The sequence below is a fragment of the Spodoptera frugiperda genome, chromosome 14 (assembly GCF_023101765.2).
Source record: "Spodoptera frugiperda isolate SF20-4 chromosome 14, AGI-APGP_CSIRO_Sfru_2.0, whole genome shotgun sequence".
NCBI classification, from domain to species: domain Eukaryota; kingdom Metazoa; phylum Arthropoda; class Insecta; order Lepidoptera; family Noctuidae; genus Spodoptera; species Spodoptera frugiperda.
Window position 1 is genome coordinate 9661427 of NC_064225.1, and position 26394 is coordinate 9687820.

Genomic DNA, 26394 nt, shown 5'->3' on the forward strand with positions numbered 1-26394 from the left:
TCTACCTGACATACGTCTTCCCCTTCGTAAATTCCTATTTACTTTTTTAAATCCTTTTACAAATTCCTATTTACGAAGGACCAGCCACCCATCAGCTTATTTATAAGAAATGGCCTTAATTATGTACGTTTATGCGTACCTCTCCGAATATCTTTCTAACTTGATCAACATTTCGTACACCGAATCCGTCAAAAAATATCCGATCAATAATGATTTACCGAAATAGTCTGGTATTGTTTACAAAGCTCTCGGTAATAATTGTTTGTATCATTTGTTTTGCAATATAATGAGAACTTGATACTCGACCGTTGCTACGGACGAGCTTGTAAACCAGGGGTGCGGCTAGGGCTGCCTCGACTCCTAAATCACACTTAATATTTAATGTAAATGTGAAAGTATAGTTGTTTGGGTGTTATTCCGTCAATCACGCTGAAACCACTGAACGGATTTTGATGTTTGGTATACGATTTATCCCACGGGAACGTGGGCGAAGCCGCTAGCAGAAACTAGTGTAGTATTAAAGTAATATGGACAATTAAATTTATTAAGAAAATCAAAATTAAATCCAGATGAGGGCAGGTAAAATCTTTTTACCTGGATTTGCAGACAACCTGACGGGTTACCGGGGCTCCGGCTCAAAGCAGGAGTAGGAACGGGGTGGTTTGTAGTCAGTAAGAATCTGACGCTCTCTCGGCTCACCCAAGGCTGACTTTGGGGAAAATGTTAATAGGTTTCATTGATATCTTGAAATAATAGTCAACAAAAATAATTTTCAAAATGGAAATTGGTGTGTTGTACCAATCAAGTAGAGTGCTGTTAAAGTGTAGGTTTGGGGTTAATCCCCATGGATAGGTTATTAAATAGCCTCTATACCTGCTATCATTATACCATTTTCTGATTGTTCTGTTTTTTAATGTAAGCCGTACGAAACATAGTACTAAAGCTAAGGTTACGTGCAATCATTGTTAATTAATCTGGAAATTGAAAAATAATTTCTTTTTCGCTTTAAAACATTCGTCAATACACTTAAATTACAAAAAGTGTTGCCAATTAGTTCCCTATTACTTATTTTATTGACTTGCACCCCTACCATGAGTTTGAAGCAATAGTATTTGTCGATAGTCGCTAGCAACGACGTAAATTTTTTGGATGTCAAATTTTACAACGCCTCTACCGGTCATCTGTGGAACTAAAATTTGTCATACAAAAAATTTACGTCGTCGCTAGCGACTATCGACAAATACTATTGCTTCAAACTCACGGTAGAGGTACTGGCAACCCTAGTTCACGTGGGCGCGCGTAATACAAATTACAACAATGTAGTTGTGTGCTTGTTACGTTGTTCTAACTCGGAGTTCCCATGTAGGGGTATTGTGACCTATATTTATTGTATCGGTGGAATAAGTGTGTTAAACTTATATTCTAGGTTTGTAAACCAGTTGAGCTAGACTGGGGTATCGTTTAAAAACGTGCAGTCAAATTATTTCGAGGGTACAATAGGGTAGATGACTAATTTTTATTTTAATGTCCGTCTTGTAGATTATTTTAAAACATTAGACACGTATTTTCTATTTTCTTACGGAAACAAATACTTTCGATGATATATTGATTTGAAATATCGTTTGACGGCATTTCTAGGTATATTATTTACGTAGAAATGACGTATTTGCTCCGACTCCTAAACTTTGATTTGTTTTATCTAAGTATTGTTATCTTATATGACAAAATAAAAAATACGAGTAAATATTTTTTGATTAACTACTTGACGGACTAAATAGATTTTTATTTTTCATACGAGGATGATGACGGCCATCATCCTTATTTTCTCTAGTAATGATTATTTGTGTATACTTGTTTGAAATTGTATGTTTTTAAACTAATCCACGATACAGGACAAAATCCTAGTATGAGGCAATGTGGGATCAAAACAGTATATTGCTAACTTATCCTTTTGTTCCTAAGCTTTCTAGATTACAGGGTAAACTAAACTATAAACACATGTATAATAGAATTGGTATTTCAGAATCATATTCCAATGCTAACCTGTATCACGTTTGTTCGCAGGCTACAACAGAACAGCTCCGCATGGCACACATGATCGATCGTAAAAGCGATGACGCGTCTGACGTTCGAAGAATGGTGAGTTTTTCATATTAATATTTTTTTTTTACTTATATGGTGACGTCACAGGTAATTTAAAAAAAAATACATTTCTCACCAGCCCTAACCGAAACGAGAGCGTGTTCGGCGTTTTGATTGGTTGGTTTATTCGAGTCGGCCAATCAGAGCGCCAAATAGTCGGAGTGTACAGTTAAATCATAGGTCCATACACCTTACGGTCTAACAGTGCAGTTTTGTTTATTCTTGATTCGATTCAGTTAAATTACAGTTCAACAATTTTACTTAACTGTAAAATCGTAAGGTGTGAAGCCGCTATAAGGACAACTTATAAAACAACAAATAAACAATGTTATATCGTAAGGTGTATAGCTACAACTTTTAAAACAATGATAGCTACAAAAGCACACCTCTCTCTACCCCCGTTCTTGTATAACAGATAACAGGCATCAACTATAATATTACAAGTAGTATAAGTACTTCACCAACTGGAGTATTTTCTCACACAATAATAGATTTGATATGCGTTTACACGCCGGTGTCGTGGGAAACGTAACGGCATCGCCGCTCGGTACGCGAGCCGTTCAATGTACATAGGTAGCTGGGATTTATATGACTGTGTATAAGCCATAAGAAATCATTTTGATTGGTGTTTGTGTGTAATATTATGCTCTAAAACATCCACATATATTTTTTTTATTAGTAAAAATTTGCACAGTTTTACAGCCAACCATTACGTAGTGTCGAATTAGCTTTGCAAATTCTAAAAGTAATTTGAAAATAATTCCATAATCCTTCCCTCTGTCGCTTGTAGTCCAGGAAACCACTGCCATAGCATTCAATGAGCATGCAAACGTGATGTGCTTTTATTGGCTATGTGCTATTACCTATGTTATGTTCTTGTAATACTCAAATTTTAAGACGATCTCAAGAATAGTTCTGTCACTACAAAGTTTTGATAAAAGAAAGAGATAGCACGATATTTAAGTACAACATAAAATTGAGTAGCGTTTCAGTATTCGGGCGTCAGTCATTCAGGCCCTTGATCACTATTTACACAGTCATTATTTAGCTTAACGCCAGTTATAGAAAGCTTTGGTGTACTATACAATTTAGTACACCTTTCCACCGAATACCTAACACCTTGTTGACATAAAAGTCACGATTACTAACAAAGTAATCAAATTTAATCCCTCTTCATCTTAACAATAATCCGATCGGTTGTAGCAACATTGTATCGAGGTTACAGGAAAAATGCAAGTGTAGTACCTACTCGAGTATATTAGTGACTTCCGTCGCGCCTGAGAAACATACTGCAACGTAATCAAACGTTGCGATGCAAGGATGTGGGCTATGGGAGACGGTGTATCATTGTAGTGTAGTTTCGCTAGTGAAATTGTACCTGCATTCAGTTTGTGGCAGAAATTCCATACAAGTAATGTCAAAAATTGATCTCGAACAAAAGATTTTGGATAAAGATCGGTTATAAACGACCGATAGAGGGTTTGCATGTGAAATTTGTCCGTTAAGCAGTGGCTTTTTTTAATGCCTTGAACGAGGCAAGAGGGAGTGTCAGACTCTTCCTGACTAAAAACCACCCCGTTCCTACTCCTGCTTTTCGAGTAAACCCGCTAGGTAGTCCGTAGCTGTGGCTACGTCCAGATTTCTATGCGGAACAACTCAAATGCTATTCCTACTGCTACTATTTGGGAAGCGCAGGGGAGTACTAAGAATGACTAACGTAGAAAGCTAATATTTTGGCATCAACAGAGAGCGTTGAGTCAGTGTCTTGTTTCTGGAGTGAAAGACAAGTTCAATAGCATTTCGGAACTATTTACTTTTACAAGAATGAGCTTTTCATACCCAAAATCTAGCTGTTTGAGTAAAATTTTCCAATAAATTCGTTCTACTTGATCAGCTCTTGTATTAAATCACAACTTGAATAATACGTACATAATAAGTATTATAAATGTGAAAGTTTTTGAGTTTGTTTGTTGCCCAAACAGGTCAAAACGGCTGAAGGGATTGGAATGAAATTTGGGACAGGGGTTTGGAATAAAACATAGTCTTTTTATCCCATGGGAATGCCAGCGAAGCCACTGGTATAAGTTAGTACGTACATAAGTACTAAATTGCATATCAGTGCAGTTTAACAAGCCTACATGTTCAATTTAGCATTTAATCAAACTTGATTGGTTAACTTCTGACCTCTGAGTGAATATCTTCAATTGCAGATTCTGACTCGCATGATTTATTATTGGAAGTGATCATCAGAAAGCCCTTTGTAGCTCGTTGCTATAGCAACTTAAATTACGTTGCGATTTTCTACTTTTTAGAACTGTTTAAATAAATTAAGCTAGTTGCTCTACTCATTTCTATGAAATGGATTCTGCCACAGGTTTCATTCGAGTTCTCTTGGGATAAAGCCTATGTGCTGTTTCCAGACTATAATCTACTCCTGTTCCTAATTTCATCCCGCGGCCTTCAGTTGTTTTGACATGATTGAGTAACAAACATACACACAAGCTCACAAATTGTCACATTTATTATAATACGTGTTCAGAAACGAACAGTCATGAGATATGTGACATATAAGACTGGTCTACTATCACATCAGCTTGCCATGTCGATTACATTAGGTTTTCAATCGGTACCTGCCATATTGGTCGAGTGATCTTTAATTCTCTAATAGGCAAAGGTAGTACGAAGTCATGAGAATACCACCTGGTACTATATGGTGTGCTTATAAAAAGACTAGCGGAAATTAGACATCTCTTATTCTTAAGTGTTAAGTGATATTGGTGTCAATATGATTGTAATAAAGTGCATATTCACTTGCATCAGGTGCTGGAGCTGATGGAGATGACGTGTCGTACCGAGGAGGAAGTGTGCTCGGCACTCCACGACTCGGACAACGACATGGTCCTCGCCTGCAACCTGCTACTCGAGGAGAGCCAGCGGATACAGGTATGTTTCTGTGCCTTATAACTTTTTTTTATAACATAAGGTGGGTCTTTTTTGTGGTATAAGCCGGTAAACGTGCAGTTGGAAAGGGTGGCAAAAGATCTAATGGGTTATCTGATTATTGTTTATGGTGTAAGCTGGTAAACGTGCAGTTGAATCACCTGATGGTAAGCAATCGCCGCTACCCATGGATACTCGAAACACCAGAACTGCGTTACAAGTCCGTTACCGGCCTTTTGGGGGTTATAGGGGAAATCTTGGGAAGATTGGAGAGATATAAGTCCATGTGTTTGGTCTACTGATCGTACTGTTTTTGTATGACAGTTTTTATTATAACGTTAAATGTATTTGTTTGACAGGGCGAGTGGCAAACAAGTGAGAAAAAGAAAAAGAAGCCACCAGCCCCCGCAGGCAACGGCGAGTTAGACCCACCACGGGACCCACGCAGTCGCTCCGGACCCAGGCCACGTAAGTATTTCCTAAACTACTAGCTTTGTCTATATCATTAAATGTTATTTTTATCTAACGTTATGTTGGCATAATCAAAGCATTAAAATTGAAAATTGTATATTAAATTTATGGTAAAACAGTACATTTAACCTTAAGGTAAACTAGGTAACTGTCAAGGGTTAGAGGAAAGTCGCGGGATATGCTTGCCTAACTGTTTAGAGTACGGTGGCGCAAAAAAATTAAAGGCACCTATGAAATGCTCGTCTAGGGCGCTTTTTACTATGAATCCGCTTCTATTTTGGCCGTTATATGGGACAAATATAATGGTTTTAAGAATGATTTAGGGAACAGCAAGTAAAGTTCCCTAAGAAAAGGAGGATCCTCCGACCAGGCGAGGTGATCATGCCTGGCGGGCTTTCTGCCCAACTGTTGTTCGTTGGGATTTTCTATCCATGTTAATTTGCATGTAAACTTCATATGTGCGATGCAGGATATTTATGACGTCATCCGTTGATTTTGCTCGTCGATAGTCTATGTGCGACTTCTGTCATCTGTCATTTGTTACTTGTCAATGTGTCGCCACAATGATAATAATTGAGATGTTTGTTTAAGCAGGCCGAGGGTCAGGCGAGCGTGGCGAGCGCGGCGAGCGCGGTCCGGGCGGGGAGCGGGGACCGGGCGGGGAGCGCGCGCGGGGCGAGGGCTCGTGGCGCGGCGGGCGGGGCGCGCCGCGCGGCCGCGGGGGCGCACGGGGCGCGAGGGGCGCGCCGCCCCGCAGGCTGCGCCCCGACCGGGACACACACTGCTGGAACGACCCGCAGCCCGCCGGTATGGACACCTTACTTCTGTCTACCTACTCACTGCTTTAATTATTCAGAAGAAACACCCCCCATCACAAGAAGGGTCAATTAACATGAACCGCATACCTTTAAACGAATGTTATTTTTTACCAAATTAAATAAGATCACTTATGGTTATGATTATGTTACTTTTATGGTTAACATTAACTACTCATTCTGTGAAGAAGCCTTATATTGTTAAACAGTCAAAACGCTATTCAACCCGTTGTCTGTTTTTCCTGCACTGGGCGATATGGTCGCCAAGCGACAAAGCCCTTTAAATAAATAAAAAAAAAAAAAAAACCCGTTGTCTGTCGGAACGCAGATCTACGCGAGACACAATGTGTTTTCTATTGTGTCTCATATACTGACAGACAAGAGGTTATCATTAGTAAAATTTCGAATAATTTCACTTCCAAAACCAGTGCCCCATATTTTCTCTGAAATATTTAGCAAATAAATTACGAAATAGTATTATTTTTCTATAAATATGAATATTTAATGAATTAATTAATTGCTACAGGTGGCAACAACATCGTCGACACATTCCCCACCACAGAAGACTGGGACAACGAGGAGTGGTCCGGTTCCCTATCAGATACCAAGGTGAATATTATTCTTAATTATTTTAAATTAATATAAATTAATAATGGTTCCGATGTGCATTTCATTATTGTCTGTCAAGTTATAAATGTACAAATTAAAAAAATAAGCGAGTACCAATATGACTTTCCTTTATACCCGCATTTAACAAGCGTGGTAATCAATGTTCAAACCTTTCTCCATGCGAGAAGAGGTTCTTGGTCAGCAGTAGCCATTGTTAGGCTGTTCATGCTGATGTGATGTACTTTCTCAATTTATTTAAACACGACTGACATAGGGTGAAGGAAAATCTGGACCTATAATTTGTAATTTTAAGTTTGAAATTGCCAACCTGCATTAAACAAGCATGGTGATTCATTCATTCACTCAAATCGCAATGCGAGAAGAGGTCACTGGGCAGCAGTGTTGCTGCAGTTGATGTGATGTGTGTGAGACAGGGAGAGGGAGGAGTAGTGTATGTGTGTGTGTAGAGTATATGCGAGCACAGAGTATAGTGGGGTGTCGTGTTGCAGGTGTTCACCCCGAGCGCGGCGGCCGCGCCGCCCGCTGACGTACCGCCCGCCGGGACGGTGCGTATACTCTAATTATATTACATTTTGTTACAATCACCGTCGTCAAACCCTTACTTGCTAAATTCATTCATTAAAGACCGGTTTACTCACGTCAAATAATGAGATAAGCTCTGCTACTACCGAGTACAGTAGGCTGCAAGAGGCCAAGTCGCCGCGTCTACGCAAGCTACTCGTAAAAAAGAGTCGCTCTGTGACTCGAAACTAGTAGAATTTTCTTGTTACTTCATGTGAGTAAAACGGTGTTTTTAACTAACTTATGCTACTTGTATTATACTACGCTTATTGATATAATAGTAACTATCTATCTGGACTAGTATTAGTCACACACAACAACTTTTGTCCTATAACTTCTTCTTTCCACTTTTGAATCATCAAATTCATTATCATTTCTGTCTGTAAAACGGGGTGAATAAAAATCGGTATGCGAATAGAGTCAATAGAAATAGATGAGCAATAAATAGATACTATGAAGATTTTTCCAATACTTATTCACATCTCTTCCGTCTTTATTCGCCTCTCGATATTTATTCACTATAAGCGTATCTTCAAATTGGGCGTTTGTTCAGCGTAGGCGTTCGCGCCGCTCAAACGCTGAGCTTGCGTCGTGTTGTCGCGACGTCTATATAGTTTAGTAAATGAATGAACGCCTACGCTGGACAAACTCTCAATTTGAAAGCGCTCTAATTTGCTTACATGAGTATTGAGTATGCACGGGTGTCTTCAATTGCACGCTTACATCCTCATTAATTTCACTTACCTTTAATTACTTAATATTATAATTGCATACTAAACCTCTCAAATGACTAACTATACTACTTTTTTGTCATGCTCAGACAACGGAAACTAAAGTAAGTATACGTAGAAACAAAAATAAAACGAAATTTTAAAAACCTCCTAACGCCATTGTATTAAAGATAGTTTTCAAATAATTGTACTAAAAGAAATATTTTGTGATCCATGATATTTTTAGAGTTTTCCTCCTGTATCTAATGCTTTGTGGGCTCTATACTAATACTCCAACTAACTAGATAATTCATGGCTGTTTTCACCAACCACCCCTAAACCATATTAACTTAAAATTACTAGCACCTAAACTAACCCCTTACTTGTACTTACACATCAGTAAGAGAAAAACAAAATGTCGTTAAATGTCACCTATCTTAGCTTACGCGGCGTCCTGCGTTAGCGGTCTAGAAGCGAACGCGAAGCGGTGCAGTGACGCACGAATTCAAAGTGATGCGGTATGACGCGGCACCCTGCGAAGTCTACATAATTATATTTTACGTGCATATGAATCGTTTCGTTTTGTTTCTGACCGCGTCTAGTTCGCGCGAATCAGTAACCTCGTATGATTGAGTTCGCACGTGCGATTGGTGCCGTAGGTCACATCAATACATTTTGACAGTTTGTTGTATTCGCGCCGCGATGTACCGCATCGCTTTCGCGTCTAGATCGCTGACGCAAGACGTCGCGTTAGAGGTTTCTTAAAATCTTGGTGGGGATGGTGAAAACGGGTATTAGCTTCTTAAAGTCTTCATCTATCTGGTGGGCTCTATTAAAACTCCCTTTGCTTAACTCTTACGGCCAGTCTCAGTAAAGTAACTATTGGTAGATTTAGTTAGTATACACTTTTTCACGTAGGAGAGCTAGATTTTAGTACGAATGGGCTGGCTCGACCGGAGTGATACCACAGCCTCACAGAAAACCGTCGTGAAACAACTCTTGCGTTGTATGACGGAGGTTACTGGAGGCCTAATCAAAGGTTCCAGTCCCATTTTTTGTATTGCTGTGTCCATGGGCGGCGTCAACTGCTTACCATTCGGGAATCTGTCTACTCACTTGCCATCTTACTCCAAAAACCACACCATTCATTCTGTTTCTAGTCACCAAATCTACCAATAGTTAGTTTATTGAGACTAAAGGCTAGACTATCATTTGTACGTGGAATCAAGGTTTACATTAGTCCTTCTCGCGGGTAACCTGAGTTCCTTCCTTGTGGGTACAGGAGTGGGAGGGCGCGGAGAGCGGAGGTCCGCTGGAGGCGCACATACCCACATACACGTACCACAACTCCGCGCACATACCCGCGCACCCGCACCACCAACTGCGAGAGGTAAACATACACGCACGACATGCTTCTCTATTTACTTGTTTCGGGTTGGTGCAATATGACTGCTTTTTCCATCTTCATTTCATCATATTGGGGCGGCACGATGTCTTCTAATTCCACATTTGTATGGTCACATTACTAATTCCTGTTTATTTCATTGTTCCCTGCACAGTTTTCCGTTTTCATCCATCTACATTTAAGCTTAGTACGGTTGGTAGTCGTTTGATATGACAGAACACAAGAATTTACCTAAAGACTCTGGAATGAGAAACGTTTTTTTTTATATATTTTTTGGTTATTTTACAGAAACAAGGCACAATAGACGAAATCTACAACAAAATTGTAATTAGTGTTTCCGTTCCCTTGCAGCAAATAAACTCAGTGAGCCGGCAGTCCCCGGTGGCTGCGGCGGCGGGCGTGGCGGCGGCGGGCGCGGCCAGCGCGGCGGGCCCGGCGGCACCGGCCGGGGGCGCGGGGCCTGCGCCCCCGGCCGCCGCGCCCGCGCCCCCGCCCGACACGCAGCCCGCGCCTGACACCTACCACCACCAGATGCACCACCAGGTACACTGCTTTGGCTTTATGACCTTCCTAGAATCATTCAATTATATACCAGTACTACTGGCTAAGCCGGTGTGAGCAGTAGAGCTATGATCAATTCGTGATGTTTTATAACCCTTTACCTTTCCTCCAAAAAGAATATTCAGCGCAAACACTTGTTATAAGTACAGTTAATTAATTTTATGACAACAACGGTAATTGGACAAACCATAACCCTTATTGACGAACTGATAATATTTATGTATATTACGCTTGGTTCCAGCCCATGGGTATGTCCGGCAGTCTAACGGCGGCGCAGTCACAGTACCTATCGCAACTCACGCAACAGTCACAAAGGCATGACAATAGTGAGTACACATTCATTATATATACATACATAATCCTACTATTTACAATCGTAACTGTCATACTTAATTTATCTATAACTATCATAAAGACTAACGGTCATTTTAAATTTTACTGCACGGTTGACGCAGTGTTTGGGCACCTGACTGCTGTGCAACAGGTAGCGGGTTTCTTTCCAGCATGGAACAACTCTTTGTGATAATCCACATATTGTTGTTTCGGGTCTGGGTGTTTATGTGAAATTGTATGTTTGGAAACGCATCCACGAGACTAGTGAGAATGTGTGAGACAACAATTAAAAAAAATATCTGGAGATTTGTTTACTACCAACATACAAAACTTTGACATAAGTTCCATTAAAAATGTGTCATACTTCTATCTTTATGGCTAATGTCTACATATTGAACAGAGATCGAGCATCAATGTTCTCTGCTAAACTTGAACCTTTTAAACTGCGATCTCAACTTCCTTGCGAAGTTTAGAGATATTGTCAAACTTCTCTTTAGTAAGAGGCCCATAGTCCATCAGTGGACTGTCACGTGCTCTTGATGATGAAGATGATAATAATAGATATAATACGTGACGTGTTTGCAGGTGTATACACATCGAATTACGGCGTATACGGGTCCACAGACATGTCCAGCCAGAGGAAACCGCAGCGGGCGAGAGTACCGCCGCCTTCCAAGGTACTATATACCTGCCATGAACCGTGCCAAGATATTTTTGTATTTTATCATAATGTCTCTCTTTAACTTTCTTGTCATTTCTTACGTTTGTTTTCTACGAAATACACAATGATAATGACGATAAAAGTAATACAACACACTTTTAATAATATATACTTGTCATCAGGAGATTTGTACATATTATCTAATGAGCCTAAACAACATGTGTTTATTTTAAAGTAGCCTAAGGTTCCTTGTCTAATGTCGTTCAGCCACGATTGGCGCAATAGGCTAGGGGTTAGAAGATTTATTTTATCATTTTACCATGTATAAATTAGAATATATGCTTATGTCGGTAATACTAATATTGTGATTGCCTATGTATAGATTCCATCGTCAGCGGTGGAGATGCCGGGCGGTGCGGACGGCGCGATGTTCCTCGATGTACAGTTCGGGGCACTCGAACCCGAGGCCTTGCGGGACAATACCACACCCAAACCGGTGCGTACAGCTTCGTTATTTCTATTTAGTTATGGGCGCAATGATGGATGTTCATATACTGTATTTATGCGGAAACGGACTCTGCTAGAGTTATTGTCGCGCGTCACTGTTCCATTTGCCAGACTTTCAGTGGCATGGCGCTTACTGTTTATCTGAAAGTCGATCTTTTTTATTGTATTAAGAAATTATAACACTGCGATCTGTAGGTATATTAATTTAGGAGTTGTGTATAACAGCTAAGGTTATCGAGTATTGAGAGTAACATGTTGTGGTTCCAGTCGACGCCGGGTACGGAGGCGAGTGCTAGTGCGGTAGTGAACTCCGCGCCCCCGGCGGGCGCGCCCCCCGCCGCGCCCCCGGCAGGCCTTCAGCCTGCGCCCCCGCGCGTCTCGCCCTCCCCCGACGCCGCGCCCCCGCACACGTACGCCAACAACACTAACAATATGGTAACCTACCTTACATACTTCATACTTTACAAAGGATTTTAATTTAAGTTTCAAGTCAAAACATAGGTGACGATAGTATTTCATAGAGAGGAGAAAGCGTAAATTCTTTCTAGTATATTGCATTCCTGTACATTACCTAAAGATCGATTGGAAATGTATCCTGAAAGCTCGCGTATTTTACATATTGTATTATGTTCAAGTAACAAGAAATATCTTACAAGACCAATCAATTACTTCTATCAATCTATAACTCGTGTTATAAACCTATCTATTGATTATTATTTGTTTCCGCTAGTATTATCAGTATATGTCCCCTTTGCAGCTAAACGAGAACCTATCGTCAGTAGAGCCGACGCCCGTCAGTGTCCCCGCGCCCGCGTCAGAACCTACTGTCACAAACACTACTTGTAAGTTTGGCTTACTATTATAACTATAAGTTATTATCAAGGCTTCAATAATTCATGAGAGGTTTTTAAGAGATGTTTTTTTTAAGGAATAAGTGACTGTAAACGAGCAATCGTATCACTTGATGGTAAGCAATCGCCGCCGCCCATGGACGTTACAAGTGCGTTGCCGGCTTTTTGGGAGTTAGGAATTTAAGAAACGAAAAGAAATTTAGTTTAGTTCGGGAATCGGGGATGGGGAAGATTGGGAAGGGAGGAATTGGGTCTCCGGATCCAAATTCATGAGATAGAGGCTTTTGACAGATTTTTTAAGGAAAAAGCCGGTTAACGACCATATGGATCACCTGATGGTAAGCAATCGCCGCCGCCCATGGACATTTGAAACACCAAAAATGGTACAAGTGCGTTGCCGGCCTTTTGGGAGCTAGGAATTTAAGGGTTGTTGGGAAATCTGGGATTAGGATGGTGGAGAGAGGGGTAAATAGTAATTTTTGATATTTTTTTAAGGGTAATTTTTTACAGATATGTTTAATTTATTTGTGTAATAGTATAGTTTGTACATAGAAATGTAGAGTAATATAATGTAATGCGCAGCGTCCCTGGACGCGTCCCTGGCGGGGTCGATGAAGCAGCTGTCGGTGAGCGAGGCGGGCGCCGCGCCGCACCACCACTCGCACCCGCAGGGACACCACAGACCCAAGGTACACTACTATATTCTTCTTTAGCCTTTTTCTACAGCTAGGGTGAAGGCCGCCTTCACTATCTGCCATCTCTATAGAAATTTCCATCCATTCCATGCCAGCTGTTCGTTGGATATCATCGTACCAACGCATCTGGGATCTTCCTTGTGGCTGAACCCTCGTTGCGTGCAACGTGATCAATGCTAAATTCAAAAGTCATCCATCATTACGATATATCTGAAAGTGGACAACACGTAACATGACATTGGTAACCAATCATAGTGATGTTAGGTATCATGTGTGAAGGTTTGAAATTGTAAGGGCGGCTTTTTACCCGACTGCCAAGGAAGGGTTATTAGTATATTATTGTCTGCATAATTCGTTTATTTACATTCATCCATAGTAATGACTGTTGTTATGGTATTGTTAATACATCATTTTATTCCCCCTGCAGTCGGTGGGCCAGCAGGCAGTGTACCACCACGCAGTGTCGCACCACCCGCCTGTATACGGCGCCAACGTCTACGGACCGCAGGTAACTACACTCATCTATATTTTTGTCAATCATCTTATTGACCGATTAGGATGATGGTATTGTAAGGAAAATGAAACCACCTCTGCAAGTTACTAATTAGTTTTAATGTTACTAATACAAATATACAATACTTGTTATTATCAATTTCTGGCTAGATAGAATTTTACTAATAAAGAGATACAAATACGAAAGAATATGATGTACCGGTCGCGTTGTGGTCTCGAGTGGAAGAGGGTGGAAGTGTCGCTTGTCTAATGTTGTCAATTGAATTTGACAGTTCGACAAACGTCAAACCGTTGACGTTCCCTTATATTATATTTATTTGGTTGATATACACAATTGGTTAGTATCCTCGGTCAAAAATAAATTATTACAACTTTTCGATACAATAAAATATTAAAAAATAATCACACTCTCATTCATAAATTTGATGATCTATTTAATTTTCGATTTTTTCTAGCTAATTTTCTAGAAATAAGTCTGCTATTTGATGTAAAAATCTGATGACGTCATAACGTACTATTTCATACAAAATTCATAGAAAATATAGTTTTTGACGTTTCGAAAAAAGTATTGAATTTGACTAGTGGGAAACTAGCCTATTGAAGAGAATAGAAATGTAGACTTTGAAACTAGTACTCAATAAATCTTAATTTTCAGCAGGTGAACTCGACGGCGGCGGGTCTGTCCGGGGGCGCGGGTCTGTCGGTGACGTACGGCGAGGCGCGCGGGCTGTCGCAGTACGGGCCCATGCTGTCGTCGTACGTGACGTCGCCGTCGGCCGCGCCCTACGCCGGCTCGGCGCTGTACACGCCGGCGCCCTACGCGCCATACACGCCCGCCATGCCCAAGCAGCCCGCCAAGGAGAACGCACAGGTATGTTTTGGTTATGTTCTTGTATGAAGAGGCAATAATTAAACAGACAAACGTAAATCCCATCAAAAACATCCTGTAAAAAACCCAAGTCTCGCAGCTCAGTCTTTCTACCGTCAAAAGTTGTGAGATCCATGTAATACCAAGTCGGTTAATCTATTTAGTGTCTACTTGAAGGACCTTCTGTCTTAAGTTATTACATAAGTTATTATCATGCCAATATTAAAAATATTTAACGCTTTAAACAAATAGATCGACTTGGACATCGCTTGATTTGATTATTAGTATGTATCACACTACACAGCACGACGGGCCAGCGACCAACAGGAACGAGAGTTTCAATCGCGTGAGGCGCGAGAGACTAAAGAATCTAATATAATATTGTAATATTCATTTTGTTTTCATGCGATGTCCAAGTCGATAATCCCATATAAATATATGGGATTACAAAGTTATTTATGCAGTTGGTGTATTTGGAAAACTGGACCGAAATTACAAAATATTTAAGTTTTCCCATGATTAAGACACTAAACTCTATATGTATTCCAAATATGAAGCTTCTAAGTCTGCTAGAAGTGCCTTGGACTTTTGATGATCGGTGAGTCAGTGAGTGACAAAATTTAGAAACTTTAACAAGTTGTCATTCTTAAACTACTGGTTCAAATTGACTGAAATTTTAAATATTCCGTGTTTATACAATGCCGGATTAGTTACTGAAGATTCAGGTTTCTTGCTTTATCCACAACCGAATTATAGGGGGTCGAAAAAGGCCCGAATTGCTTCGAGAAAAGGATGGTACGGCCGTGCCGCTTTTTTTTTGCTCGACTTGGCGGGGCACTGCCGTGCCCCCAGATAATTTTGTTTCTCTCCCCAAATCCCCAATCCTCAAAATCTTAAATGCTCAAAAAAAAAAACATGTTGTAAATCGGTGTTGTGAGGTATCAATGGGCGATGCCGATTGCTTTCCATCAGATGGTCTGCATATTTGCCAGTCTATTCAAAGAAAATACTTGCCTTTCCGTCATCTCTACTTTTGTACATAGATTTCAATAAAAGTAAGTATAATATCTGTATGTTTCAGTACGAAAGCTCAGTAGCGTCAAGTAATAGTCTAACTAGCACGACGACGCAGACACAAACCTCCACAGCCAAAGTAGCAACTACCACAGGTATGTACACTATAAATATTCAATACATTTCAATTCCTTTAGTGTTAAGACTTAGATGCCTTAAATGATCGATCGAATTATTCTATTGAATTCGTCGCGGTAAATAATTGTGTAAATCTGTATGTTATAACCATTTTTTTATTTCTGGTCTAGTATTTGGTACAAAGTTTTCTAGAAAAGCCTAAAAAATTGCCTTTATTTCACTGATAGACATTGGCACTATTCTTTTTCGGCCTCTAAATAAATGTTTTGACTTCTTTTCTACATACCACTTATTACATCAATGTAACAATAGTACCTTTTCTCACATAATTTCCATATAATATCTTTCCCCCCCAGTATCAGGGCACGGGTCATCAGGCTACGCGTCAGGAGCGCTGTACGGTGCCGGCGCGACGCCGTACGCGCCGTACGACGACCAAATCATTCGCTCCAGTCTACCACACCATATGGTATTGTATTTACTATACCTTTTTATTCCATAAACAGTGAAAAACTACTTAAACTGCAACATCTGCAAAAAAAAACACTTTAACTTTACTAGAGGGCGAATTTGAATCCAGACTTGTAAGTCGTCATTCAAATATCAAAATTTGTCAATAGAATAAGAGATAAATTAACTAAAGTTTAAGCTAAACTGTCGTTTAAAATGATGGAAACTTATATTATTTTTGTTCCTTATAACATTAACTATTAGTGCGCCTCTAAATTGAGCTTTGGTCCAGCGTATCATTTGTCGGCCTATTTTAGGCGCACTGCTTTTTTACTGCCGCGATAACGCCGCGTCAACGCGACGCTAGCGCGGCGTCTGCGCCACGCGGACGCCTAGGTTGGATCAACGCTCAATTTAAAGGCGCTCTTAAAAGTATCAAAAATAATAGTAAGTTAACTCGTTCCAGGGAGGTTACTACGAGGTGGGCTACGGCGGTCGGGACGCGACGTTCGGCCTGAGTGCCGGCGAACGGTTCGGACGGACCGACGCTGCGTCGCCGCAACAGGTACTTACTGCGATATCTACTAACATACACACGGGAAACTGAAGCTTTAAACAAACATACAGGTGATTTGGGAACCTCCTCCTTTTTGGGAAGTCGGTTAATAACCATGCGTAAACAATCTTCAAATGTATGGTGTACGGATAAAAGTCAGCTATATATAATTATACATTTTAACAATGTTGTATTATAACTCACATACTTTCAAAAAATTTAAGATTTTTGTGCTCTCCGTCCTTCTGTGATCACAATTTTAGAACATACTCAGATCACAGACAACTCGTTCAAAAATATGCTAGTTGTTGCCATGGACTCCCTCAGTAGAAAAGCTTCAGTTTCCCGTCGGATATTACGTATGTTGACTTTACTTTGGAATTCAAATTATGTTTTCAAAACGATACATTAATTTGCGCTTTGTGTTTTTGTGATTTTGTTCTGGCTTCGCATCAACCGCTTCCGCATTAAGTCTGCCATTTACTGTTATTTGTTTGAAGAAGAAATAAATAAATACATTTCAAATGTAAAGCATTCGCATAGTAAATGCATTCTAGTTAAAAAGCCTATATCTGTATTGTTACCTAACTTATTGATAGTTAATATTAGACCAAAGTAAAGTCAATACACGTTTTACATAATATATTTACCTATGAAATTGCCATTCTTGCTTTAAAAAAATCATCTTAAATGGGTAATTTCATAGGTGAAAGATTAACAGTTGTATTATAGTAAAGCAATACGATCACACATAAGTAACATTACGTAGCTTAAGCCTTCATAAACATACATTTAATACAAAACAAAGTATGTAAGGTGGAACAGATGTTTCGAGGATTTGTCAACAGTTATTTATTTCATTAAAGCTAGGCAAAGATTAACTTACCAGATCACACCAGAGTTTTCTAACATAATGTTCCTCGATAACTAGTAGCTTTAGCTAATTTTACTATTAGCTATAATGTTGAAATTCCGTCTAGTCGGCACAGACGAAATTAATAACAGATTTTAATACAAATTCTTAACTGAGGTCGGTTTTTTTAGTTTAGGTGTATTGAATTTTTTTATTTATTTATTTAAATTAAACGTGAATCAACAGGTACTTTATACAAATTTTGTAGAAAGATAGTAACATTGAGCCAAGTCGCTCAATGACGACTCACTATTTAGTCACTATTCGTGTGAATCTAACACGAATAGTGACTAAATAGTTGACAAATTACAGCTAAGATAAAACCTAAATCGATCCAGAAGCTATTGATGAACATTCGTTATTAATATCGGTCGTACAAGAAATAGGTTAAAATCTAACTGGTAATTACCAATTTTAAACTTTATCGACAACTTTTTTTTACTGATTTCGCCAAATATCAATCTGTTACACCTTACATAGTCGACACAAGCACTAGAATAACATTAGTTAAGAGCTATATAAGCCTAGCTAAGTAGGAGTAGTGGTGACTTCTAGTAGTAACTAGACGCGGCTGACCATTTTGCAGGGGCCCGCCGCCTGAGCCGCTCAGCGCTCCAGTAAGTACACACGTACACGCCCAACCACTGTACCGCTACCATACACTCATAAGTGATCTAACTATACCAGCGATACTATTATAAATATTCAGTTAGACTCTCTAAGCTTACAAAGTAACCTAGGCCGGCAAATGAGCAGACAGTTCGATTTCGTTAAACATAAAATAAACTCTCGTACTAAACCCTCTGATGGTAAGCAATCGGCGCCGCACGTGGATACCCGCAACACCAGTGTGGAGTTAAATGCGTGCAGGCCTTTTGGAGGTTGGGAGATTTGAGACGAGGGTATTGATGTAGTTTTTATATAAATTACGTTGCGTTTCGGTTAAAAAACTTGATTGATTTACGGCCCAAATAAATAACCGATCACCGGACCGAATTTCAGTCAGTTGAACTCCGAGACTACGAGGATTAGAATTGCAACAAACCGTTCATTTTAGTTTTTCTTTTTATCTTCAGTATAATTGGCTAGTTTCCTACTAGTCAAATTCAATACTTTTTTCGAAACGTTAAAAACTATATTTTCTATGAACTTTGTATGAAATAGTGCGTTATGACGTCATAGTTTTTGACGTCAAATAGCAGACTTATTTCTAGAAATTTAGCTAGAAAAAATTGAAAATTAAATAGTTCATCAAATTTATGAATGAGAGTGTGATTATTTTTTAATATTTTATTGTATTGAAAAGTTGTAATAATTTATTTTTGACCGAGGATAATACCCAATTGTCAAAACTTCAAATCCTTAGTATTAGGACGTTTCAGTAGTCAAAATAATTTAAAATAACATTATTTTATTAATTGATTCATTAGAAAAATAAAATCATGAAAGCTGATACAAGAAATGACGTCATAAAAATCAGGGAAATTACAATATTTTTTTTATGACATAAACCAGTAAACGAACAGACGGATCACCCGATGGTAAGTAATCGCCGCCGCCCATGGGCACCCGAAACGCCAGAGGCGTAAGAGTGCGTTGCCGGCCTTTTGTGGGTTAGGAATTTAAGGGTTGTTAGGGAATCGGGGATTTGGAAGATTGGGAAGGGTGGTAATTGGGCCTTCGATAACCTCACTTACACGACAAAACACAAGACAAACGTTGTTGCACGTCATTTTTCTGTGAGGCCGTGGCATCACTCCAATCGAGGCCTGACCCTTATAATCAGTGATAAAGTAGCATTCAAATTATGAAAGAAATTTTTAAATCGTACACTACTTTTTATGTCAATCCGTTACAAACTTACAAACATAGGTACATATACAATTTTAGTATAGATTTCCTTTGGTAGGCGGTAGTATTTAGATTTAATTGAAGCATACGGCTTACCGCCGTACTCAGATTTATTGAATGGTTGCTCAGTTCTTACCAATTGTTTTCTAAACTAAATCATTGATAAGGAATAATTTAAGTAATCGTTTAATGTCTCTGACTACGGCAGTTATTCACGTGATATAATGGAGGAAAGCTCTATTTATTGCACGCTGATAATTAAGAGTCCCGATGTGACTTGAAATTAGTAGAGCTTCTCTCGAATAGTTTACGTGAGTAAACTTCAGTTTCTGAAAGGTTGATCAACGCAAAACTCAAATATTTTGAAAAAAATAAAATGTCTTGTGAAAATCAATTTGCTTTGAAAAAAAAAGCAAAAAAACATGTTTATCATCGATTTCATTTACGAAATACATTTTATTTGAACTTATTAATTGCCGTTTCCACCAACCCACCCTAAACTGCCTCTTAACTAAAAAGTTAATAAGCGTGACAGACCACCGTAACTAACTTTTTTCTTCTTCTGTTACGTTAGTTAATAAACAAAATATCGCTAAATATCACCTATCTCAAAGGTTCTAGGAGAAGTTGGTAAAATCGGGCATACGATATGATGAAATCGTTGATCAACCTTTTGGAAACCAGAGCTATGAGCCAAATTGGATTTAGCGCTTGTCTATCGAGAGAGTAGAAAACTAAATTATATAGGATTGACGTATTTTTTTATTTATTTATTTACACTTCTGTATATAACATACGAATAATGCCGGGTGGCATTCCTTAACAGTCAACCATTAAATTATGATTCTTGTCAGTGCTGTTCCCATATATTGAGTTTTCTACTCTCTCGGTAAACAAGTGCTTAAGTAAAATTTGGCTAGTAGCTCTGGTGTATGATACAAAAATGTAGTTTTAAAGTAAGTTATATGATTCAGTATAATAAACGTCAATGTTTTGTCCGCTAGGTCCCCGCGGCAGCGCTACCTCCAGGCTACGCTTACTTCGCGTACCAACCTCCACCCACCACGTACCAATATGGAGTCTACCCCACTGTGAGTATATTTATTTTATTGATTTTTCTATGGTACAGTAAAATGGGGTGAATAGGGATCGAGAGGTGAATAGGGACAGAAGAGGGGTGAATAGATACTATGAAGAATTTCCCTATACCTATTCACCCCTCTTCTGACCCTATTCACCTCTCGATCCTTATTCACCCCGTTTTACGGTATAGGAAAATAGCAGACTGATCACCTAATGGTAGGCAATACACGCAGCACTAGAGGAGTTACTAAAGGTAATAGGAGACGGTAGATTGGATCGTCGGTAAACTAACCTATAAGGTGACGCAAGCTTTGTTTCACGTCGGTTTTCTGTGAGGCTATTATCACTCCGGTCGAGCCAGACCATTCGTGCCGAAATATTGCTCTTCCACGTGAGAACTGGAGCTGATAAAACATTACTGAATGTAGGTCGCTTTTGACCGGTTGATTTGGAAGTCATTTTGAGAGGTCTATATGAGGCAGCAGACGTCTTGCAGCTGAGATAATGAAGATGATAATAGAACTTTAACATTCACTGCCTCGTTAGTGACTCCGATAGTGTTATTAATGACATAGAGAAAATCTATACTAATATTATAAAGCTGAAGAGTTTGTTTGAACGCGCTAATCTCCGGAACTACTGGTTCGATTTGAATAATTCTTTTTGTGTTGGGTAGTGCATTTATCGAGGAAGGCTATAGGCTATAAAATATCACGCTATGACCAATAGGAGCCAAGCAGAGCGGGTGAAACCGCGCGGATGCAGCTAGTATAATAATGAATGTAACATTTCCAGTACGGCGGTGGCTCCAACGTGGGTGGAGTGGGCGGAGTGGGCGGCGTGGGCGGCGTGTCGGGGCAGGCCAAGGTCTCCACATACACGCAGCAACAACCCTACGACGCACAGGACTCATACAAACCCGGTCAGTGCAGTTTCACATTACTACTATAATTTAATATTACGCTATTTACCTTTTTTCTAACATCTAGAAACAGTATGTTCGCTACAATCAAAACGTAACATGTAGAAGTACTTCATGCATACTCTACAACTTGTAATTTATCCTGTTTTCACAAATAAATACTTTTACGTTGATTTTATATTGAAGACTTTAAGAGTCAGTCAGCTCACGCCGAGAAACGACATGACGATTATAGAAGACGCCAGTGACACCGCGCTGCGTCGACCATCATCATTTAAATGGTGTAGTATACGCGTAGCGTCTTGACTCTGTCTGAACTGACCACTGATTGACTTTTGAATCTAGGAAGAACAAGATCCACATAATAGTTTGCGATAAGATCTAATGTCTATAAAACAATTTGGGGAGTAAATATAATGGATTTTGTTTGTGTGTTGTACAGGTGGCCCGTACAGCGGGACGGCGAGCAAGTCGGCAGGCGGCGCGGCCGCGGATCTCACTAACGCCATGTACGCCAAGACGCACGTCGCGCTCAACAAGGTCAACGTGAGTACCACCACTACCTCACTACCTCACTCTAGCACTACTACACTAACACTACCTCACTACCACACTGCAATCGGACTACCGTAAAACGGGGTGAATAGAATTCGAGGGGTGAATAAATATTGGGAAAATGTTCTAACATACTCCTCATTCCTCTGTGTCTATTCACCCATTGAATTCTCTTCACCCTGTTTTACCGTACTACACTACTTACCACACTCTTAATGGAACGCGAATGATTTTCTTTCCAATTTGTTCAATATGTTGCACTTCATCGAAGATAATCTTCCATCCCATCTTCGCGTTCTATTAAGACTTCGTGACTGAAAAGACCCAGTTGCAAAAAATACAATGCTATGAAGAAGAATTTGCTTTGAAATTGTGTTGCAAAAATGCTATTTCCACTAGAAACAAGAACACACCTGTATATTTGTATTGGTTTTTCAAATCGTCGAAATATTTTTTACGTCGTGTAATATTTTGTCAGTGCTTTTGTAGCATAATAAACAAAAAACAGTTGTCATGAATATATTTTGCGACAACTGAATATTATTATTGAAGTTACTTTTCATGTACTCTCACTGGTCAAGTGATCACAATTGCGAATACTGAGCTTGGGTCTTGGGATCAGGTTGTAAAATAACACTTGGAAATGGGTCCAGTACAAACAAAAAACAAAATTGCACATTCATTAACTTAACTGTATGTACACCTTTGCTTACCCTTTGGGGATCACATTAAATAAATGATGTTATATTTAATATGTATTATGTTTTATACTAACAATGTTTTTAAATTTCATTAATCAATATTTTACTGCGGGTTCGATTCCCTCACGGAACAAATTGTTCCGGGTTTGGGTGTGATGTGTATGTGAAATTTGTGTTGGTAAAATCATCATGTAGGCCAAAATCCTAGTGTGGTGAACAAACATTTAGCTTATGCTTTTATTAACAAAAGCTTTTACTAAGCCTACCCCCTGAGGGTCCCCTAGGGGGATTCAAAAGGGGTGCGGATAGAATTATGTTACTGGTCGTGTGGTGGAGGCAGTAGAATACATTTAGTTACCATCTCGTCTCTTCGGAGACTTGGTATCAGTGCTCGCTGATAGATCTCAATCTTTCAAATTGCGATTTCTATGCATTATGGTCGGCTAACGCATCACCTGATGGTAAGCAGTCCACGCCGCCCATGGACACCCTCAACACCAAAGGAGTCGGCGTTTGACCGCTAACTCGCCTGGTGTTAAGCCTTGTGGCTGACCATGAAGCCTATAGGCATCCTGTTCTCTTGGGCCTTGAAGACATTGATTTAATGGGAGTTATGGTCAAACACAGACATAGTAAGCACAAAAAAGTGCAAATTCGTTGCCGGCTTTTTTGGGGGTTAGGTATAGTTGTAGAGATGTCGATGTGATGTGTGGTAGGAGTGCCGTAAGTTGTATGTCGTATGTTGTATGTTGTAGAGTTACGAGAAGGCGTCGTTCCACAGCGGCACCCCGCCCCCGTTCGGCGGCGCGTCCCACCTGTACATCCCCGCGCCCCCCCACCACCACCCCCACCACCACGCGCCCCAGCAGCATCAGGTACCATACACGTCACGTACATACTCACACCACAAACTATAACATTGATCAACTTTTAAAACATAATCTAAAAAAAAAAAATTTTAATTAGAAAAAAATCTTACGTAAATAAAAACACACGCTACTCGCTAAGAGTCCCGGCGTGACTTGAAACTAATCGAGCTTTTCTCGATTTCAATAATTTTTTATCAGAACTTCAAATACACATCACACTCATCAAAAATCTGCTATTTTATAATATAAGTCTGTCTTTGACCTGCAACAATATAAGTGTAAAATACAGTGTTTAGGATGCGATCGTAACTTGCATCTGTTAGATTGCAATGGTTTATTGTATCACATGAGTGCAGCATGTTCACGCGATGGTTTTATTAATAATTTTAGAGCATATAGGTCTTTATAGAGTTTATTAAATATTGATATATTAATATAACATCATTTTTTATATAATTATTTCCCATAAGGGTTACACAAAGGTGTATAAGACAGTTACATATATTTTTTTAAATATTTTACTTTTTAAATAACTGTGCGTGCTTAGTGATTTTTTTTTATTTGTATAAGTTAGTAAATTAGAAACACTCTTCACAAATAATAGCCAGATTTAACGCTGCCGCTTCGCGGCCGGATTTTAATGTTTCTGAGCAAGATGCAAGCATTTTTGTTTTACTTTTTTTAATTTAATTTTTTTAATATGCAAGCATTTGTCAATTTTATGCCAACTATTCTTTTACAATTACCACGTATCAATATCATCAAGATTTTGTGTAATCTGTTACCTATGTCTTTGGTAACAGATTTCTTCTCATCATATTTGTTTAGGTAATAGAGAGTTAAATTCCCTAAGAAAAGGAAGATCCTCTGACTAGACGAGGTGATCGTGCCTGGCGGGCTTTCTGCCCAACTGTTGTTTGTTGGGATTTTTTATCCATGTTTATTTGCATTCTTCATATATGCGATGTAGGATTTATGACGTGGTCCGTTGATTTGATCGTCGATCGTCAATGTGCGACTTATTTCATGTGCATAATTAATAAAATTAAGTTACGAATTTAAGCTACGAACTTTGTTTCTCATATTCAAAATACAAATATAATATAAGACCAACTTTTATACTGGTGCTCAATAATCGCTTTTGTGCCACTAGACCTACGAGTGAGAACAAATAAGTGACTAATTAAGCTCTAGAATTATGTTTTAGTAATTTAGCCACAGTACCCTAAAGACTATGAAACGGCTATCTTCCCCCTTCTGGGAAATAAAGGCGCGATCTTGATATCTTTGATTTATCTTGATACAATTACAAAATTGTCTGTTACCTATATGCTCTGAGATTATTTTTTCTTTCAATGAGTTCTGGATATCATTATTATAATAAATAAATAGTATTTTCTGAATTTTCAATCATAAGCCCGTTCCTATCTTTATGTAAATGTTTAATGCCTGTTATTACCAGCCTTGTATTTATGCATTTATTTATTAAGGCTTACCAACTAAGATACATACAGACAATCTTAAAAATATGGGAAACAACAGTTAGTGTATGTTCTTAAATTAAAGGTAGGCTCAACATTATTTTTAGACCGTTCAAGCAATAAGTACGAGACACAATTAAGTTTTTGTGTCTCGCGCAAATCTGGTGAGGTGTTAGATTATAAAGGTCCTCACGCTAAGTATCTCTTACTTGAGAGACGCTATAGGAGTCATAAACGGTCAAAGGATTCCTAATATAATTGAGGTAAGTTTCTCCTGTGCCGTGAGTGCATTTACAAATATGCAAATTTTCATACATATCACACATACAAAGATCTATGCGGCAGTTGCTCAGCCACTGCGCCATCAAGAGATGAATTTATAATATGTGACTATCCCTTCAGAGAATAAAAAGATGTGATATATTTACAATCGTGCTGGCGTCGCGGGCTAGACTAGCCTCGCCTCTGCCCCCTTTAGGGGCTGGACATAGGACTTTAAGTCAGTGAGTCAAGTCTTGTATAAGGCAGGAGTAGGAACGGGTGGTTTTTAGTCAGTAAGCGTCTAACACACGCTCTGGCTTAAACCAACGGGAGTGATGACTTCTTATTCAATATAAAAGCTGTGTATGTAATCCAGGACTCATTGTAAAGATTAACAAATACAGGACAAAATACCAAAGAAGTGATATTTTTGTTTATGCATGCGATCTCGTTGAGTTGTTTATTTCATTTTATATTATATTTCTTAGAGTTTGCTTTCGTTTGTAGATGGATGTACGGGTGAACAGTAGTCATAATAGGCGGGTAAGTAATATATACATACATACATATTTATTAATGCACTATATTTATATATATGTTGTGTGCACTTGTTGTTGTGTTAACCTTTTCAATATCTTTACTATTAAATAACAATACATATATTTAAATTTAAGAATTTTACACTAATGTAAACTTCTACTATTATTGGTGATTGAGTGATAATAACTTAAGTAATAAGTAAATATGTGAAAACTAAAACAAAGAGGAAAATTAAAAAAAAAAATCCTTCCATTAGACGTCAAAGTACTCGTCTCTATCACTGTCACTGGGGAATGTTCCCAGAAGACTTTTTGTGGTAAAATGTGTGTAAATTCAGAATTTATTTCTCTTGTAGTGAAATAACTCACTCGTTCTTTCCAATTGATTAATGATACAA

The 26394-nt window shown here is 39.0% G+C and overlaps 1 protein-coding gene across 12 annotated transcripts in view; it reads left to right on the top strand.

Annotated features, from left to right (window-relative positions):
• LOC118279234 (protein lingerer) overlaps nt 1-26394 on the top strand; it is a 36888-nt gene that overhangs the window by 8185 nt on the left and 2309 nt on the right. For 2 of the 12 annotated variants that reach the window (XM_050698361.1, XM_050698362.1), the window contains exons 3-27: nt 2065-2139; nt 4963-5085; nt 5442-5550; nt 6145-6360; nt 6895-6977; nt 7487-7543; nt 8380-8394; nt 9552-9659; nt 10026-10217; nt 10477-10561; nt 11154-11245; nt 11612-11725; nt 12004-12171; nt 12494-12578; nt 13170-13276; nt 13710-13790; nt 14451-14666; nt 15745-15832; nt 16172-16284; nt 16732-16830; nt 20590-20676; nt 21464-21590; nt 22033-22136; nt 23602-23721; nt 25965-26000. In XM_050698361.1, the coding sequence (XP_050554318.1) occupies nt 2065-2139; nt 4963-5085; nt 5442-5550; nt 6145-6360; nt 6895-6977; nt 7487-7543; nt 8380-8394; nt 9552-9659; nt 10026-10217; nt 10477-10561; nt 11154-11245; nt 11612-11725; nt 12004-12171; nt 12494-12578; nt 13170-13276; nt 13710-13790; nt 14451-14666; nt 15745-15832; nt 16172-16284; nt 16732-16830; nt 20590-20676; nt 21464-21590; nt 22033-22136; nt 23602-23721; nt 25965-26000 (2700 nt within the window). The remainder of the gene's footprint in view (nt 1-2064; nt 2140-4962; nt 5086-5441; nt 5551-6144; nt 6361-6894; nt 6978-7486; nt 7544-8379; nt 8395-9551; nt 9660-10025; nt 10218-10476; nt 10562-11153; nt 11246-11611; nt 11726-12003; nt 12172-12493; nt 12579-13169; nt 13277-13709; nt 13791-14450; nt 14667-15744; nt 15833-16171; nt 16285-16731; nt 16831-20589; nt 20677-21463; nt 21591-22032; nt 22137-23601; nt 23722-25964; nt 26001-26394) is intronic. The other 10 variants (XM_050698365.1, XM_050698367.1, XM_050698363.1 and 7 more) reach the window with 10 other exon arrangements.